The 15499-nt window shown below is 35.3% G+C and overlaps 1 protein-coding gene across 4 annotated transcripts in view; it reads right to left on the minus strand.

Annotated features, from left to right (window-relative positions):
• LOC101895957 (protein eyes shut) overlaps positions 1 to 15499 on the minus strand; it is a 345750-nt gene that overhangs the window by 40653 nt on the left and 289598 nt on the right. For all 4 annotated transcript variants that reach the window (XR_009342571.1, XM_059124731.1, XM_059124732.1 and 1 more), the window contains one exon: positions 7234 to 7506. Coding sequence is in view for 3 of the 4 variants with exons in the window: in XM_059124731.1 (XP_058980714.1) it covers positions 7234 to 7506 (273 nt within the window). In the remaining variant the exon portion in view is untranslated. The remainder of the gene's footprint in view (positions 1 to 7233; positions 7507 to 15499) is intronic.

Consider the following 15499-nt stretch of genomic DNA (forward strand, 5'->3'; position numbering starts at 1 on the left):
AGAATATCGCTGCCGTACGAGCCAGTGTTGAGAGGTCCCCAAGAACATCCCAAAAACGCCGTTCTCAGCAGTTGGGCATGGCTCGGTCCACTTTACAACGGATTATTCGCATTGATTTGCATTTGTTCCCGCACAAAATTCAATTGACGCAAAGAATGTTGCCTGCGGACAAGCCTCGTCGATTGGAATGGGCCCAAAGGGCCCAAAGGTCCGTCGAATATGGGCAACCCTGTATTACGAATGTGGCGGACTTGAACACCAAATCGGATGAAACATATATATGGTAGATAAAGCTATATCTGGACCGATTTCCACCAAACTTGATGTATTTGCTTCTAGACTGAATTCTGTCGGATGTACCAAAATTAAGGACGTTTGGACTGATACTGGCCATTTGGTGCACAATTAGCCCAAAATCAGTTGAAGATATATGGGAGCTATATCTAAATCTGAAAAAAGCCGTGGAAAAATTATTTTTAAAAAATCCACGATTGTTTGGGCCTGAAAAAAATAGTTTAAAAAAATCCACGATTGTTTGGGCCTGAAAAAAATAGTTTAAAAAAATCCACGCCTGTTTAAGCCGTGAAAAAATTATTTTTAAAAATTCCACGCCTCTTAAGGCCGTGGAAAAATTTTTTTTTAAAAAATCCACGCCTGTGTAGTCCGTGGAAAAATTATTTTTAAACGGCTTAAGCAGCCGTCTAAAAACTGTATCGAACTGTATCTGATATCTGATACCTAACTTCATTCTTGTGAAGTTCATATTACGAATGTGGGGGACTTGGACACCAAATCGATTGAAGATACATATATGGGAGCTATATCTAAATCTGATCTGATTATCACCAATTTCAATAGGGTTCGTCCTTGGGCCAAACAAATATTGTTTGGAAAATTTCATCTCAATCGGATAATAAATGAAACCTACATTTTGTTCACAAGAATACATTGACGGACGGACGTACAGACAGACGGACTGACATGCATAAATCGACTCAGAAAGTGATTCTATGAAGATCCTCAAAAGTTAGTGTGGGTCCATCTCGCTCCCTTCTCCATGTTATAAACAAATTCTCTCTTATACATGGGCAGATGGACGAACTCAGAAAGTAATTATATGCAGATCATCAAAAGGAACTATGGGTCTATCTCTCTCCCTTCTCCATGTTACAAACAAATTCTCAAAGACATAATACCTAGACCACAGTGCGGTGTAGGGTATAAATGCCACATTTTTTAATATCTCGGAAAAAACTTATTCTTAATCTAAATTTTCATTTAATCGCCCACTAGCACCGATAAAGATCAGCCATTTATGGATTCAAGGAATTCATGGAAAACATCCTTTTGTTTAACTGACCTTTTCTGGTGGCTAAAAACAAAAAAAAAAAAAAAAGTTCAACCTCAAATAAATCCACTTTACAAGTCCACAAATTGTGGCATGCCACATGTATACAAATTCACACACACAAATGCACACACACACCCACTTATCTACAGATGCAAACAGCAAAAGGGTGAAAAACTCATTTTAACAATTTGCAACAAGCATTTTGACCAACTTTCGCTCATACGGACATGCACTTACTCATTGACCCAAGGCCATATAGCACAGAACGCCATCATCATTACTTTAACCTTTCATAAGAAGGGAAGGAGATTACAGAGTACCATTTTGGAATGGAGGCATAGTGGGGGTGATGATGGATAAGCCGAGAATTTGTTGGTTGCATGCAAAACGTTTTCGTTTTTTTTTTTTTTTTCGGGGGCCAGCCTTAGTGGCCCGGTAATGAATGTTAATAAATTTACATGTTGTTGCATTTGTGTGGTTGTTGTAGTTGGTAATTGTATTTGGCTTTGACATTAACATTAACATTTGATGACACTGACAGTGAGTGAATGAGAGTGTTGTGACTTTGGATTAAATTTAGTTTAATGTTTTCCCCTCGTTGTTGTTGTTGCTATATTCGTTGTTATAATTGACATGTGCGAGCGTAGGAAAAAAAATGATAACAAGAACAACAAAAAAGTGCCAGCAATAAATGACTGCCATTACGAAACAATTGATCTGCCATTATCTGCTGATGGGTTAACAGAAACAGTTGTGTTTTGTGATTTCGCTGTCATTTTTATTTATGACAATTGTTTTGACGTTTTTTTTTAGTCAATTTTTTGTTGTTCTTCGCTGTGATGTTATTATGTTTCTTCTTTTTCACTCAATTGATTTTAACAACGCATCATTGTCATCATCATCGGCATCATTATTATTATTGTGGTCGCCATCATCATCACCGTCGCCAGAGAGATTATTTTGTTGTTATTTTGCTTTTTTTACTGGTTTTCTGAAATTGCAATACTTTTATTATCGCTTTTTATTGTTTATTTGTGACAATTTTAGTCAAAATCCATTTTCGTAATGGCTTTCATTTGCATTAATTTTAATGGCGGGGCTTTCAATCAATTTAATGTTCTACGGCGTTTGATAATGAAATCGAGTTTTTTTAATTATTTTCTGTGGCGATTTGATGACAGCTATTCAAGTGAGTTTTATGAAAACTTTATTTGAAAACAAGTAAAAAGGCAGTAAGTTCGGCCGGGCCGAGATTTGAATAACCTTCTCCATTTGAAACGAATTTGGAAATTTAAAAAAAAAAAAAAAATAAATAAATGAATAAATAAAAAATAAATAAAAATAATAAAATCCGTTAAAAATTCTGTTAAAATTTTAAAATAGCGAATATAGCCATTATATTGGGGTCCATACCAAGACGTGGGCCTGAAGAGATAACTTTTGTCATAACCCATTATAATATTCAAATACGAAACCTGAAAATAAAAAAACCGGCGGTAGCAAAAGTCATCAAACTACCGAATGTAAGGAGGTGCGTCATATCGGAGCTATACAAAGACCTAGAACTGCATAGAAAAAATTTTGTCACGGGCTGTAGTACCTATTCATATACGAATTTTCAAAAATCGTCAAAATACCGAATATAGGGAGGTTCCAATATATGGGCTGTAGTTCCTATCATAGGCTGTAGTTCCTATCACGAACCCTGAACAACTCCGGTGAATAATGTCCCTTAAATCGTCAAAATATCGAGGGGTACCGTTGTATCTGGACCTATATCGACATTTCTCTTTCAGGGGGTAAAGTACTTCGAAAGAGCTTCTAGTATAGATTTTTAGATAAATTCATTGGAAAATGTAGTTAAAATCATCAAAATACCGAATGTAGGTGGTAGGTGTACGATATTGTGGACCCATATAGACAATACTCTTCCAGGGGGTAAAGTACTCAGAAGAAACTCCTTCTGAGGATTTTCAGATAATTTTATTGAAAATTTAGGCTACAATCATCAAAACACAGAAAATCGGGGGGTACCGTTATATTGGGGCTATACGATATCGAGGCGACTATATGATACTCGAAACCACTATGCATATTTGCTAGATCTCCCGTAACAAAAGAATTTATTTGAAGTAGATCATTCCACCTATCAATATTTGGCTTTAGAGCAGTTATAGTATGCTATAGAGTGCATGATATCACTTGGAGAAGGATTATATTAAAAGAAATATACGTCGGAGCCTAGTTTCACAAAATGGGAACGTACGACAAGAAATAAACTCTATTTGGGCTGATATTAGTCATTATTTGCACAATAACCCTGAAATCGGATTAACTGTTCTCGATAAAATTTGACAAAGGTATTTCCGAGCTCTATAAGATATCTGGTACCAAATATCATTGTTGCGGAATGCATATTACGCATGTGGGGGACTTTAAGGTTCATCCTTGGACCAAACAAATATTGTTTGGAAAATTTCATTTCAATCGGATTATAAATGCGACCTGCATAAATGTGACCTGCATAAATGCGACACGCATAAATCCACTCAGAAAGTCACTCTATGAAGATCCTCAAAAGTAACTATGGGTCTATCGGACTTCCTTCTGCATGTTACAAATAAATGCACAAAGACCTTACCACTATGTGGTGTAAGGTATAAAAAGAATCAGTCGGTTTTGGGTCAAAATCTTGAACCCTATGTTGTGGAGGTACCAAATAGATGGTGCGATATCTACCATCATTATAACAGATCTTGTGTTGATATAAATATTAAGATGTGCCAAGTCTGAACGGAATTGGATATTAATTTGGTGTTTTAGGAGCTTCATGAATATTTAAAATGTTAACCCTTTGAGGTGGAGGTACCAGAAGGAGTGGACCGATATATTCCATCTTCACACCACACCTTGGGTTAGTAAAAATATTGAGATGTGTGAAATTTGAAGACAATCAGACTCTTACATCACATTTTATAAGTGTTACAATTATTCAAAATTGTGATCCTATTTGGAGGATGGACTTGATGAAGTGGACCGATATTGTCCACTTTCGCACCTAACCTAGCACTAATGCAAATATTAGGATTTTCAAAGTTGAAACAAATTTGTACTATCCTTTCTCTTTCTGTGCAGTAAAATATTTTTTTGAAATTTTTGGCCTTTCGTGGGAGAGGTACCAGAAGGAGTGGACCGATATTGCCCATCTCCGAACTCGATCTAAGTTCGATAATAATATTACCATGTACCAAGTTTGGACCATATCTGTCGCGCTCATTACGAACTTCAATTATGATATTTAAAATGTCGCTAAAATTATCAAAATACCATATAGACTCCATAGGTATGGACCTATATAGACCATTTTCAATACTAAAAATTCCACAGACCTAAAATACATTTGAGTTATATTATATCAATCTACTTCATTTCGTTCTGATGCTATAGTGATTTCTACAGACGGCTCCGTCTATGAGAAACTAAAGGGTTAGCAATAAAAGTTTTTAATTTTCGTAGGACAAAAATATTTAACTGTTATTAATTGGATACCGATACCCATTTTAGTCGAATTTTTAAAATTATGCCATACAGTCCTGCAAAAATGTTATCTTTGGTTTTTGACCGGTGACATTTTCCATATTTTTACAAAATCTGTGGTGCTCTTAGGTCTTAAAAAAATCACCCTGTCCTAAATTCTAACCACATGCGAGGTTCCGTGTCGATCTTTACTTGTGACCTGTAGGGCGACCACAAAATCAGAAAAAAAATCGTGAGGATTGGACCATAATTTCGATATGCAGCGTGATTACAAATTAAGATGAACAGACGGACGGACGAACACATGGAATATCCATGTATAACATCGTGGGTCTAGGACCAATATTTTTCGGTGTTGTTGCACGGTTATATTTTCAGAATTTAAAATTCGTAATAAATAAATAAAACAAGTAAAAAAGCAGTAAGTTCGGCCGGGCCGAACTTTGAATACCCTCCACCATTTGGAACGAATTAGAAAATTTTCAAAAAAAAAAAAATCCAATAAAAATTCTTTTAAAATCTTTAAAATATCTAATATAGGAAGGTGCCGATATATGGGGGGATATACGATATTGTGGACCTATAAAGACAAATCTATGTCTGCGTGTAAAGTAGTCACAAGGAACTCCTTGTGTGGATTTTCAGATAATTCCATTGGAAAAAGTGGCTAAAATCATCAAAATACCAAATATAGGGTAGTACCGTTATCTGGGGGATATACGATATTGTGGACCTATATAGACAATTCCGTTTCAGGGGTAAAATGCTCACAAGGAACTCCATGTGTGGATTTTCAGGCAATACGATTGGAAAATGTGGCTAAAATCATCAAAATACCGAATATCGCGGGGTACCGTTATATGGGAGCTATACGTTATCGCTAACCTATATAGAGAATTCTCTGTCGGTGGGTAAAGTGCTCACAAAGAACCCCTTGTGACCATTCCGTTGAAAAATATGGCTAAAAACATCAAAATACCGAATATCGGGGGTACCGTTATATGAGGGCTATACAATATCGTGGATCTATATAGATATTTCTCTGCCGAGGTATAAAGTACCCACAAGGAACTCCTTGTGTGGATTTTCAGACAATTCCGATGAAAGATGTGGGTCAAATCAGAAAATACCGAATATCGGGGGGGGTACCGTTATATGGGGGATATACGATATCGTGGACCTGTATAGACAATTCTCTCTCAGGGGGTGAAGTACTCACAAGGAACTACTTGTGTTGATTTTAAGACAATTCCATTGAAAAGCGTGGCTAACATCATCAATATACCGAATATCGGAGGTTACAGTTATATGGGGGATATACGATATCGTGGACCTATATAGACACTTCATTTTGAGGCGGTAAAATGCCCACAAGGGACTCCTTTTGTGGATTTTCAGACAATTCCGTTGACAAATGTGGGTAAAATCATAAAAATACCAAATATCGGGGGTACCGTTATATGGGGGCTATACGATATTGTCGACCTATATAGATAATTCTCTGCCGAGGTATAAAGTACCCACAAGGAACTCCTTGTGTGGATTTTCAGACAATTCCGTTGAAAAATGTGGGTAAAATCATCAAAATACCGAATATCGGGGGGTACCGTTATATGGGGGCTATACGATATCGTGGACCGATATAGCCCATCTTCGAACTTGACCTGCCTGCAGACAAAAGAGAGATCTGTTCAAAATTTTAGCTTCCTATCTTAATTCGTTTAGACTGTAGCGTGATTACAACAGACGGACAGACGGACGGACAGGGCTAAATCGTCTTAGAATTTTACGCTGATCAAGAATATATATACTTTGTTGGGTCTAAAATGATTATTTCGATGAGTTACAAACGGAATGACAAAGTTAATATACCCTCCATACCTTTTTTGGTGGAGGGTATAAAAATTCAGTAATTTTTGGTATTAGTATATGAAGACATCACACAAGTCCCTTGCTTGAGTATAACTGTTGTAAAGGGTGATTTTTTTAAAAAAGCCATAGAAAAGTTATTTAAAAAAACCGTATAGTACAATTTTCAAATACTCTTTCCAATATTTCGGCCGGTATCTCACGAATAAATCATTCAATGTTGTCTCCCAATGCGTCAAATGAAGCGGTCTCGACATGAGTTTTAATATAGCCCCCATGGTATAAAGGCGTAAATCACACGGTTAAGGCGCCCAATATTTTGTTCTGAACGTGAAATAAAATGAAACACCGTCAAAAAGATAATATATAAAATATCACCCTTTATTTGGGTCATTATGGCTACGCTCGGTAAATGAGTTTCGGAGCATTTGTACTTCTTCCCAAATTTAAAATTTCCTTCCTTAAATTGTACTTACCCAAATATTTCACGGCTATCCTCGTTGATTTTCAGTGAATGCAAACATCCCGTGAAGCCGGTGCCACTCTGAGATGGTGGCAGCTCGATAATCAAACCAATAGGAGCCTGGGGAGCACCACCCAAATGTAGCCATGTATTTAGAATAGTTTCGGGGGTGTGCATGCGGGGTGGTAACAATTTCAGCCATGTTGGTTGATCTCCCGACATGGCCAACGTATCGTTGACCAAAAGTGAGGCATTGCAGTGGGTATAGTTGCGGCTGAAATCCAATCTGAAAAAAAGAAGATAATATTGAATATTAATATGTTACAAGAAAAGGGGGGAAAAAGAAATTCGACATAATGATGGATGGTATCCCCAAGACATTTCATTTTCATGCCTCATCAGGAAGTGGAGGAGGGGGGGGGGGGAAGATTCTTTGGGTATTAGGAAAACCCTTTTAACATTGATGTTAATATGCTAAATAGTTGGCCATTGGTGGTTATGAGAAAACAACCAACTGGCCTTAAGGTCATATTAGCACATTTAAGCTGTTTACTTGTCAAAACATCAACACACACACACTCACACTTTAACACCACGCTCTGATACATTTCTATACTAATGTCGTTAATATAAACGACCGAGTAAAGGGTTACATATGACCCTTTTTTTCCTTTTCCTAGGAAATGCCTTAAAAACTAAGATCCCCAATAACCCCTAATAAATAACTAAAACACCCAAACACTTAAGACCCACACGCAGACACACATACAGCTGCACACTGTCAAAAAACAAAACACACACACCCAGATACCCCAAAAGTATATTTCAAAGTTTTTAAAAGTATACAAAATATTTCTCCTAGCTTATCTTAATTTCAACACACAACTACTATGTGACCACAACAGAGTCATATGTATGTGTATGTATGTGCATATGCCACTCACATTGTGACACCTGACACATATGTACATATATATATATGTATATCTTTATGATAGCATGTACTGACGTTGACACTTAAAAGTAAGGACTATCATCATCTGTAGCATTTGTATACCAGCTCTCATCTATCTCATTTGGCTTTTGTGTCCGAAACACATACACACATGCATATTTACCCTCACATATGTAAGTTTTATGGTTCACATGGACACATTTGTATTTAGACAAGTTTTTTGTTTGATTTCGTTATGAGTGTGTGTGTGTGTGTTTGTGTGTGAAAGGATGTCAGGATACATTAAGTGTCAAAATCCCAAACTAAAATACAAAACATTTTTTTGTTACTGCCCGTCACCGGCACCACTACTTCGACGACCACATTTGCAAAAGTTTTGTCAACAGAGGAAAAACTACAAAAAGTGACTAAAGTCTTTTTAGACAAAAAAAGTCGTAGTTATGACCAAAAATCCTTAAACATGTTGTCAGTTTAAGGACCACACAATATGAGATATAGTTTTGTGGTCGGGGTGGTGAGAAGCTCTTCTGTATACATAAACGTATGAGGTAATATCCATCCTGTTTAAGTTTTGTTAGCTTTATTGATTGCCTTTTGTTGGATTATGTTTATAAGCTTAAACTAACTGAGAAGTTGGGAAGGTATGGCGGATTTTGGTCCAAAAATTTAGGTGAGAATCAAAATTTTTAATGCGAGCTGTTTTTTATACCCTCAGTCATATGGCTACAGAGGGTGTATATTATTTGATACGGCCAAAACGAGCCTCATTGAAATAAGGGTTTTAGACCCTGGACCAAATCAGTTTCAGGACATTTGGAGTCTATCTACAAACACCCCGTCTGTCTGTTTGCCTTGCTGGATAACTGAAACATCGTAATATTACTACCAAACCTAGAGCGAGTTCGGAAATTGACAACTTTGACTGACTACTACTGGTACCTCCCCCACAACAGATTAAAATTTCCAAAACAAAAAAAATTATTAATAAATAAATAGAAAAATAAATATTTCAGGTCATAGGTAGTGAAAGGATCGTCCGATTTTGTTCATACTTCGCAAATCCAAAATTTTTATATCAGCCCTAGGTTAGAATATCGGCCCACTCCTTTCAGTAACTCCACCACAAGGTGTAAATTTTTTAATAAAACGAAGAAGTAAGAGTCGAATTGCCTTCAAATTTCCATCATCTCAACTTTTCTACCAACATAAGATCTGATGTGAATATACGATGTAGTGGGTCACTTCTGATACCTCACTCGCACAGGGTTAACATTTTGAATTTAATAAGTTTAAAACCCATAGCGAGTTCGGATAAATAATTTCGTAGAATATTTTGACTGGCTACGATATTGTTTAAAGCGAGTTATTATCAAAAAAGGTCCAAAACATCCCTTTTTTGTCTCGCTTAAGGGTTGAGGTTCCTAGCCAAAATAATCCTCATGTTCTTATCTGCAATATTGCCGTGGACACTATATACCAAAAATGAGTCGATTTCAAGAAATTTTTATTCGAAAATTTCCAAAAGTGTGGGAGAGCAAGAATCTTTCAAAAAGCCGATACACGTGCCGTCTATTTTAATTTTTATGGTCAGCTGGATTTGCACTGTAATTATTTTTTGTGTTGCACAGTGTTATTGGGCTGGATTGGTGCTTTATTGGACATTCGCAATAAAAAATTCCAAAAAATATCAGGGGATTGTACTTTTAGAGCTGCATATATAAAATAGACAGATTGCCTCATAAACTCCCAGAAGAATCGACTGGGGCTAGAATCTTGAAATGTTGGAGGTAGATTTCTGCTGGTGGGTAGGTGGACAATTATGCGGAGTTTTTTTTTCAAACTCCTACTAAAAAATGATAAAAACTCTGTTTTTGGTTTAAAAACCTATCATTTTGTTCTAAAATATATTATACAAATTCTGTGTTCGGTCTGAAATCCTTTTATAAGAGCCTTCGAATTTCGTCTAAAGGTTGATCTTGGTACGAGGCAGTAGGTCAGATGGTGCTTTTGGAGATTCGTACTATAAAAAAGATACTAAAGAGCACCAATAATGTGTGTTTGGGCTAAAATTGTATTTTTATTTTTAGATAGAATTTTTGAATATGGGTGTAGGCCACTATTGATACGGGATATTAGAGGAGATGTAATTTGTGGAAGTTCTTACTAAAAAGTACCAAATATTGGTCTTATAGAACCGGATTTCTGGAATTTGATATTTTGCTTTGTCTGACAATGAAAACATTTGCTGGGAGAATCTTTATCAAAAATCGGAACTAAAAAGCAAAAAAAAAAATACTATTATTTGCAAAAAAATTCCATTCTTTTAGAGCTGGAATCCCCAAATATGGGATGCGGGTCATCATGGATACGGGATATTAGATAAGGTGGCGTCTGTGAATAATCGTGCTGAAAACATTCTTAAAAGTACAAAAACTGTGTCTCGGTACTTTCAGAGCCGCAATTCTGAAATTTTATTATTGGGTTGCCAAAACACTAATGTTCTGTCAAACCTTTATAAAAAATCATAAATTTTTATACCCTCCACCATAGTATAGAGGGTATATTAAGTTTTATTAATTTGATTGTAGCACCTCGAAATATACATTTTAAACCCCATACGATTCTATGTCGATTTTGCAATGTCCGTCCGATCTGTCCGATTGTGGAAATCACTTTAGCTTCCGAAAAAAATTAAGTAGGTTGATACAATTTTGCTCATTTGCCTTTTTTTTTAAGACCGGCGGAACTTTTGGGCCATTTAGGTCCTAGTTTTGGTATAGGCACCATATAACTGTACCGGGAGATTGGTTGTTTTTAGGCGTTTTAGTCACAATTTTAAACCGAATTTGCTGTAAATTGAGAGTATGTGTTGCCAGTGTATAGGAAATAATTTTTCTGAGAACAGTATATATAGGTCGAAGTTTTTCTAGATATTTGGTATTTTGATGATTTGTGTCACACTTTTCACCAGAATTATTTCAAATTAGGAATTTGAAGTTCCTAAGACGGAAAATATATTACATTGGTATAGCTTTTAGCTACAATTTTATACCCTACACCACAAGGTGGTCAGGGTATTACGTCTTTGTGCATTTGTTTGTGACAGGCAAAAGGAAACGAGATAGACCCATAGTTCCTTTTGTTGATCTCCATAGAATCACATTCTGAGTCGATTTATGCATGTCCGTCCGTCCGTCTGTCCATGTATTTTTGTAAACAAAATACAGTTAGATATAGTTCCCGTATATATCTTCGTCCGATTTGCCTTTTATTGTGCACCAAACGTGTAATATCAGTCCGAATAGTATGGAATTTTGCACGTACGATCAGACTGGACCTGAAAATAAGTATGCCAAATTTGATCGCAATCGGTTCAGATATAGCTATATATATTTTTCATCCGATTTGTTATTTTTGTCCTCCGATGCCGTAATATGCACTCTGTAACAACAATATTTGGGGAAATATATCAAATACAGCTCAGAAATACATTTGCTAAATTTTATCGAAATCGGTTCAGATTTGGATGTAGCTCCCATATATAACTTCCTCCGATTTAATTTTGATTGTGCACCAAACGTCTAATATTTGCCAAAATGGGAAATTTGGCACTTTCGACCGAATTGAGTCTAGAAGCTAGTATGTCAAATTTGGTGAAGATCCGATTTGTCATATTTGTTACCCACAGCCGTAATATGCACTCCGTAATATTCAGGGAAATATATCAAATACAGCTCAGAAATATCTTTGCCAAATTTTATCGAGATCGGTTCCGATTTGAATATAGCTCCCATACATATTTTTATCCGATTTCAAGTTAATTGTGCACCAAATGTGCAATACAAGTCCAAATTTAAAAGATACAAATGCTTCGGCATATTTGGTCCTTTGAACTTTAAATTATAATTATAATCATAGCGTGTATGATTGAATTCTCCCATAAAAACTTTTAATTGTTATGCGCAGCACTACTAAATTAGCAAAGTGGTGTAGGGTATCATAAAGTCGACCCCGTCCGACTTTAAGACTTTCTTTACTGGTTTAAAATAACTATCTACATTTTCAACAGAATTATTATAAATTTGATGTTTGGACCTTTTTTTCTGGCATATAATTCATTGTCCCCATTTTCTTGTAGCCCCATATAACTGTAAAAACATCGGATATTCGGAACTTTTAAAATTATAGTGGCCTATTTTAAAGGATTTTTTCTTTAAATTTTGCAAGTTCCTTCCAAATGGGAAAGGGGGGCAAAGAAAAAAATGTACTTTTTAAATTAAGGGTCACTATTGATGTGAAGGTTTCTCAAAACTAATTTTACTAAAACGTACAAAAAAAAGTTGTAGCTAAGAAATGGTGCTTAGTACTCAATATTTCTAATAATCTGTGGACTTCGCTCTATTAATGCAAAATATGAAAATATATGGAGTTTTGGGAGTTTAAGAGTAAAAGGTACTAAATATTGTGCTGTTTATAGCCAAATGCATAAATTTCGCATTTAGAGTACTAGGAAAGGTACGTATTGTACTAAATGGGAAAGAATTAGTTTGAAATTCCAAATTTTGCCCAAGGGCATATGGTAGGATTTTTGGAAATTCGTACTTAAAGGGTACAAAAAGTGCAAAAAAAAAAAAACAGGAAATGATACAGCACTGTAACCAAGCGACCGGTAAAAGCTTTGAAATTTTGTTCGAGGATCTCTTCTCATACGGAGTGGTTATATAAGAATGGATTTTTTTTTGGAAATTACATCGTAAGGGTATGAAATACCCCAAAAGGCGTAATATTTTGCGTCATTTTGAGACAGTTAAGACATTAAAATCATCAAAACACCGTATATAGGGAGGTACTGTTATATAGGGACTATACGAAGACGTGGACCTGCATACCTTTTTTTTCCAAAGGTTGTAGTACCCATTAGGATCTTTCAGTACGAAATTTGAAACAATTCGATGTCGCTAAAATCATCAAAATACCGAATTTCGGGAAGTACCGTTATATGGAGGCTATACGAAGACGTGGACTCACATGGCCCATTCTTGAATCTAATTTAATTTGCCTAGAATTTTACGGTGATCCAGAATATAAATACTTTGTAGGGTCTATTTTTAATATTTCGAGGATTTACAAACGGAATAATAAAGCTAATATATCCTCCATACAGTGAAAATTATAACTCTGAAATTTAGAGCTTGAACTGGGACAAGGTAGGAGTTTTTGAAATCGTTATTAAAAGATCCAAACACTTCTAATAGTTACAGAACGAAACAACATTGTTATAAAGTTAGAATTTTGGAGATTATACATGAGGATAATATTTCCTATTTTCCGGATGCAAGTCTCAGAAAATACTATATATCAAGATATAGGATTTTTAAAGAAAATTACATTTGAAAGTTATATATTACAAATGAAAATTATATATTTCCGTTTAATTTTATACGTTCCCAATCTATGTCTTAATCACCCTTTTTTGGAAATAGTGCCAAAGGAGGAAATTTTGTAGATTAAATTTCCTGATGAGTATCTGAACAAAACTTGATACGCATCATCAAAAGGTGCCATCAAAATCGGGATATAATTTTTTTTTCGCCGCATACTCTTCGAATTTGCTGCAAATGTTATTATTTTTAACAAACTTTAATTTCACACAAAACTTCGTTTTATTTTTATTACCTATAGATTATTTGTATTTATTTTATTTACAAATATTTTCCAATTGTCGTTTCAGATTCCTCTTGATCTGTAAATTTTTTATCGCCGAGAAAAGGTAAGTTTTACTTCCAAATACAGTTTTTTTTATTCATATAGTCAAAATCGACTAGTGATCTCTTAAAAGCAAAATTTGTTCTTAATTTTTTTAAGAATATAAAATAGATTAAAATAAAATAGAATCACCTGTTCGAAGAATTCCGATATCGAAGTGTTGTAGAAAACGAATGACCATCTCATAAAACACAAAAGAAATTCAATAATTCAATGAATCTTCATATATAGGTATAGGTTTCCACATAGAGGATATCGATTCTCTGGCCTTTTAATAGTAGACTAACTGGACTTATAATAGGAATATAATTCTTCATAGCATAATATACCAAGTTTTTATCTCACAAAAAGCAAAAGGTCCTCTGATAGAGAACCCCAAATATTTTTGTCGAATACAAATTTTCCGTTCCGAAATTTTTCTCATAAAAGACCAAATGCAAATAATTTCTTTCTTTTAATTCTTGCATTTACCACGCCACCCTCCTTTACGGTCATTATATAAACTATTCTATATGCATCGCACTTGAAACATAAATGCCCCAAAAGTCTATGATTTACTTAAGATTCCAACTTTAGATATAAGTAGACAATTTTAAGAGTGTCGGTTTAGTGGGCAGTGCCGATGAAAAGGTAGAGCCAGCAAAACCCGAGAACACACTTTTGTGCGACGTTTGTGGTTACCGTAGATATTTTGGGCTTCGAAGGGCACTTAACAATATTGTATGTGGCTGGTTGGCCAGCTGGCTGCCCGTCTATCTATCTGTCTGCTGGTGTGAGTGTGAGTATGTTCCTTTTGGGATGAAATAGAAGCCATTTAGATTTTAAAGAATATTCAAAAGAGGGGAAGATGTGGTTTCGAAAGGACGATAATGACATTCATCATCACTGGTCCGTTGCGATAGAGGACCTGTGTGTGGTGTGTGAGTATTTCGTGTGCCTGAGTGTTGAATAAATATTAGATGAATGACTTTTGGTCACGTTGTTGTCTGGTTTCGAAATGATAATGAAGACAACTTGTAAATATGAGGATATCTATGGACATATTCTGATGGCTCGAATGTAAGCTAACATTTTACAGTTTCTTTGAAACTATTTATTTGCTATTAGACCTTTTTTGGGGCTAGGCATTTGTGGTAGAATATCTCAAAAAAAAAAAAAAATGTTTAATGGTCTCAATGAAAAATGACCAAAGGACAACATTATTTCTAATGGATTTTACATGTACCCCAAAATACAAATGATCCGATGATGGTTGAGGGAAATTAGGTTGTCCATATATTGGCCAGACAATTATTTCATGAAATATGTCTTTAAAAATGTTTTGAAAGTATTAGGTTGAACGGATTAAGGACAATAAGTATTTATTGAAGAAGACATATTGTTCTATGAGGAAGATCTCTTGGTCTTCTGTGAAAAAGATCTATTTATTGGTCTTCTGTGGAAGAAGACCTTATCATCCTCTATCGAATAAGACCTGATGGTATTCTATCAAAGAAGTCTTCATTGTCTTCTATCGAAGAAGACCTCATGGTCTTCTATCGAAGAAGACCTCATGGAA

This window comes from Musca domestica, unplaced genomic scaffold (genome assembly GCF_030504385.1).
Source record: "Musca domestica strain aabys unplaced genomic scaffold, Musca_domestica.polishedcontigs.V.1.1 3, whole genome shotgun sequence".
In the NCBI taxonomy this organism is placed as follows: Eukaryota; Metazoa; Arthropoda; class Insecta; order Diptera; family Muscidae; genus Musca; species Musca domestica.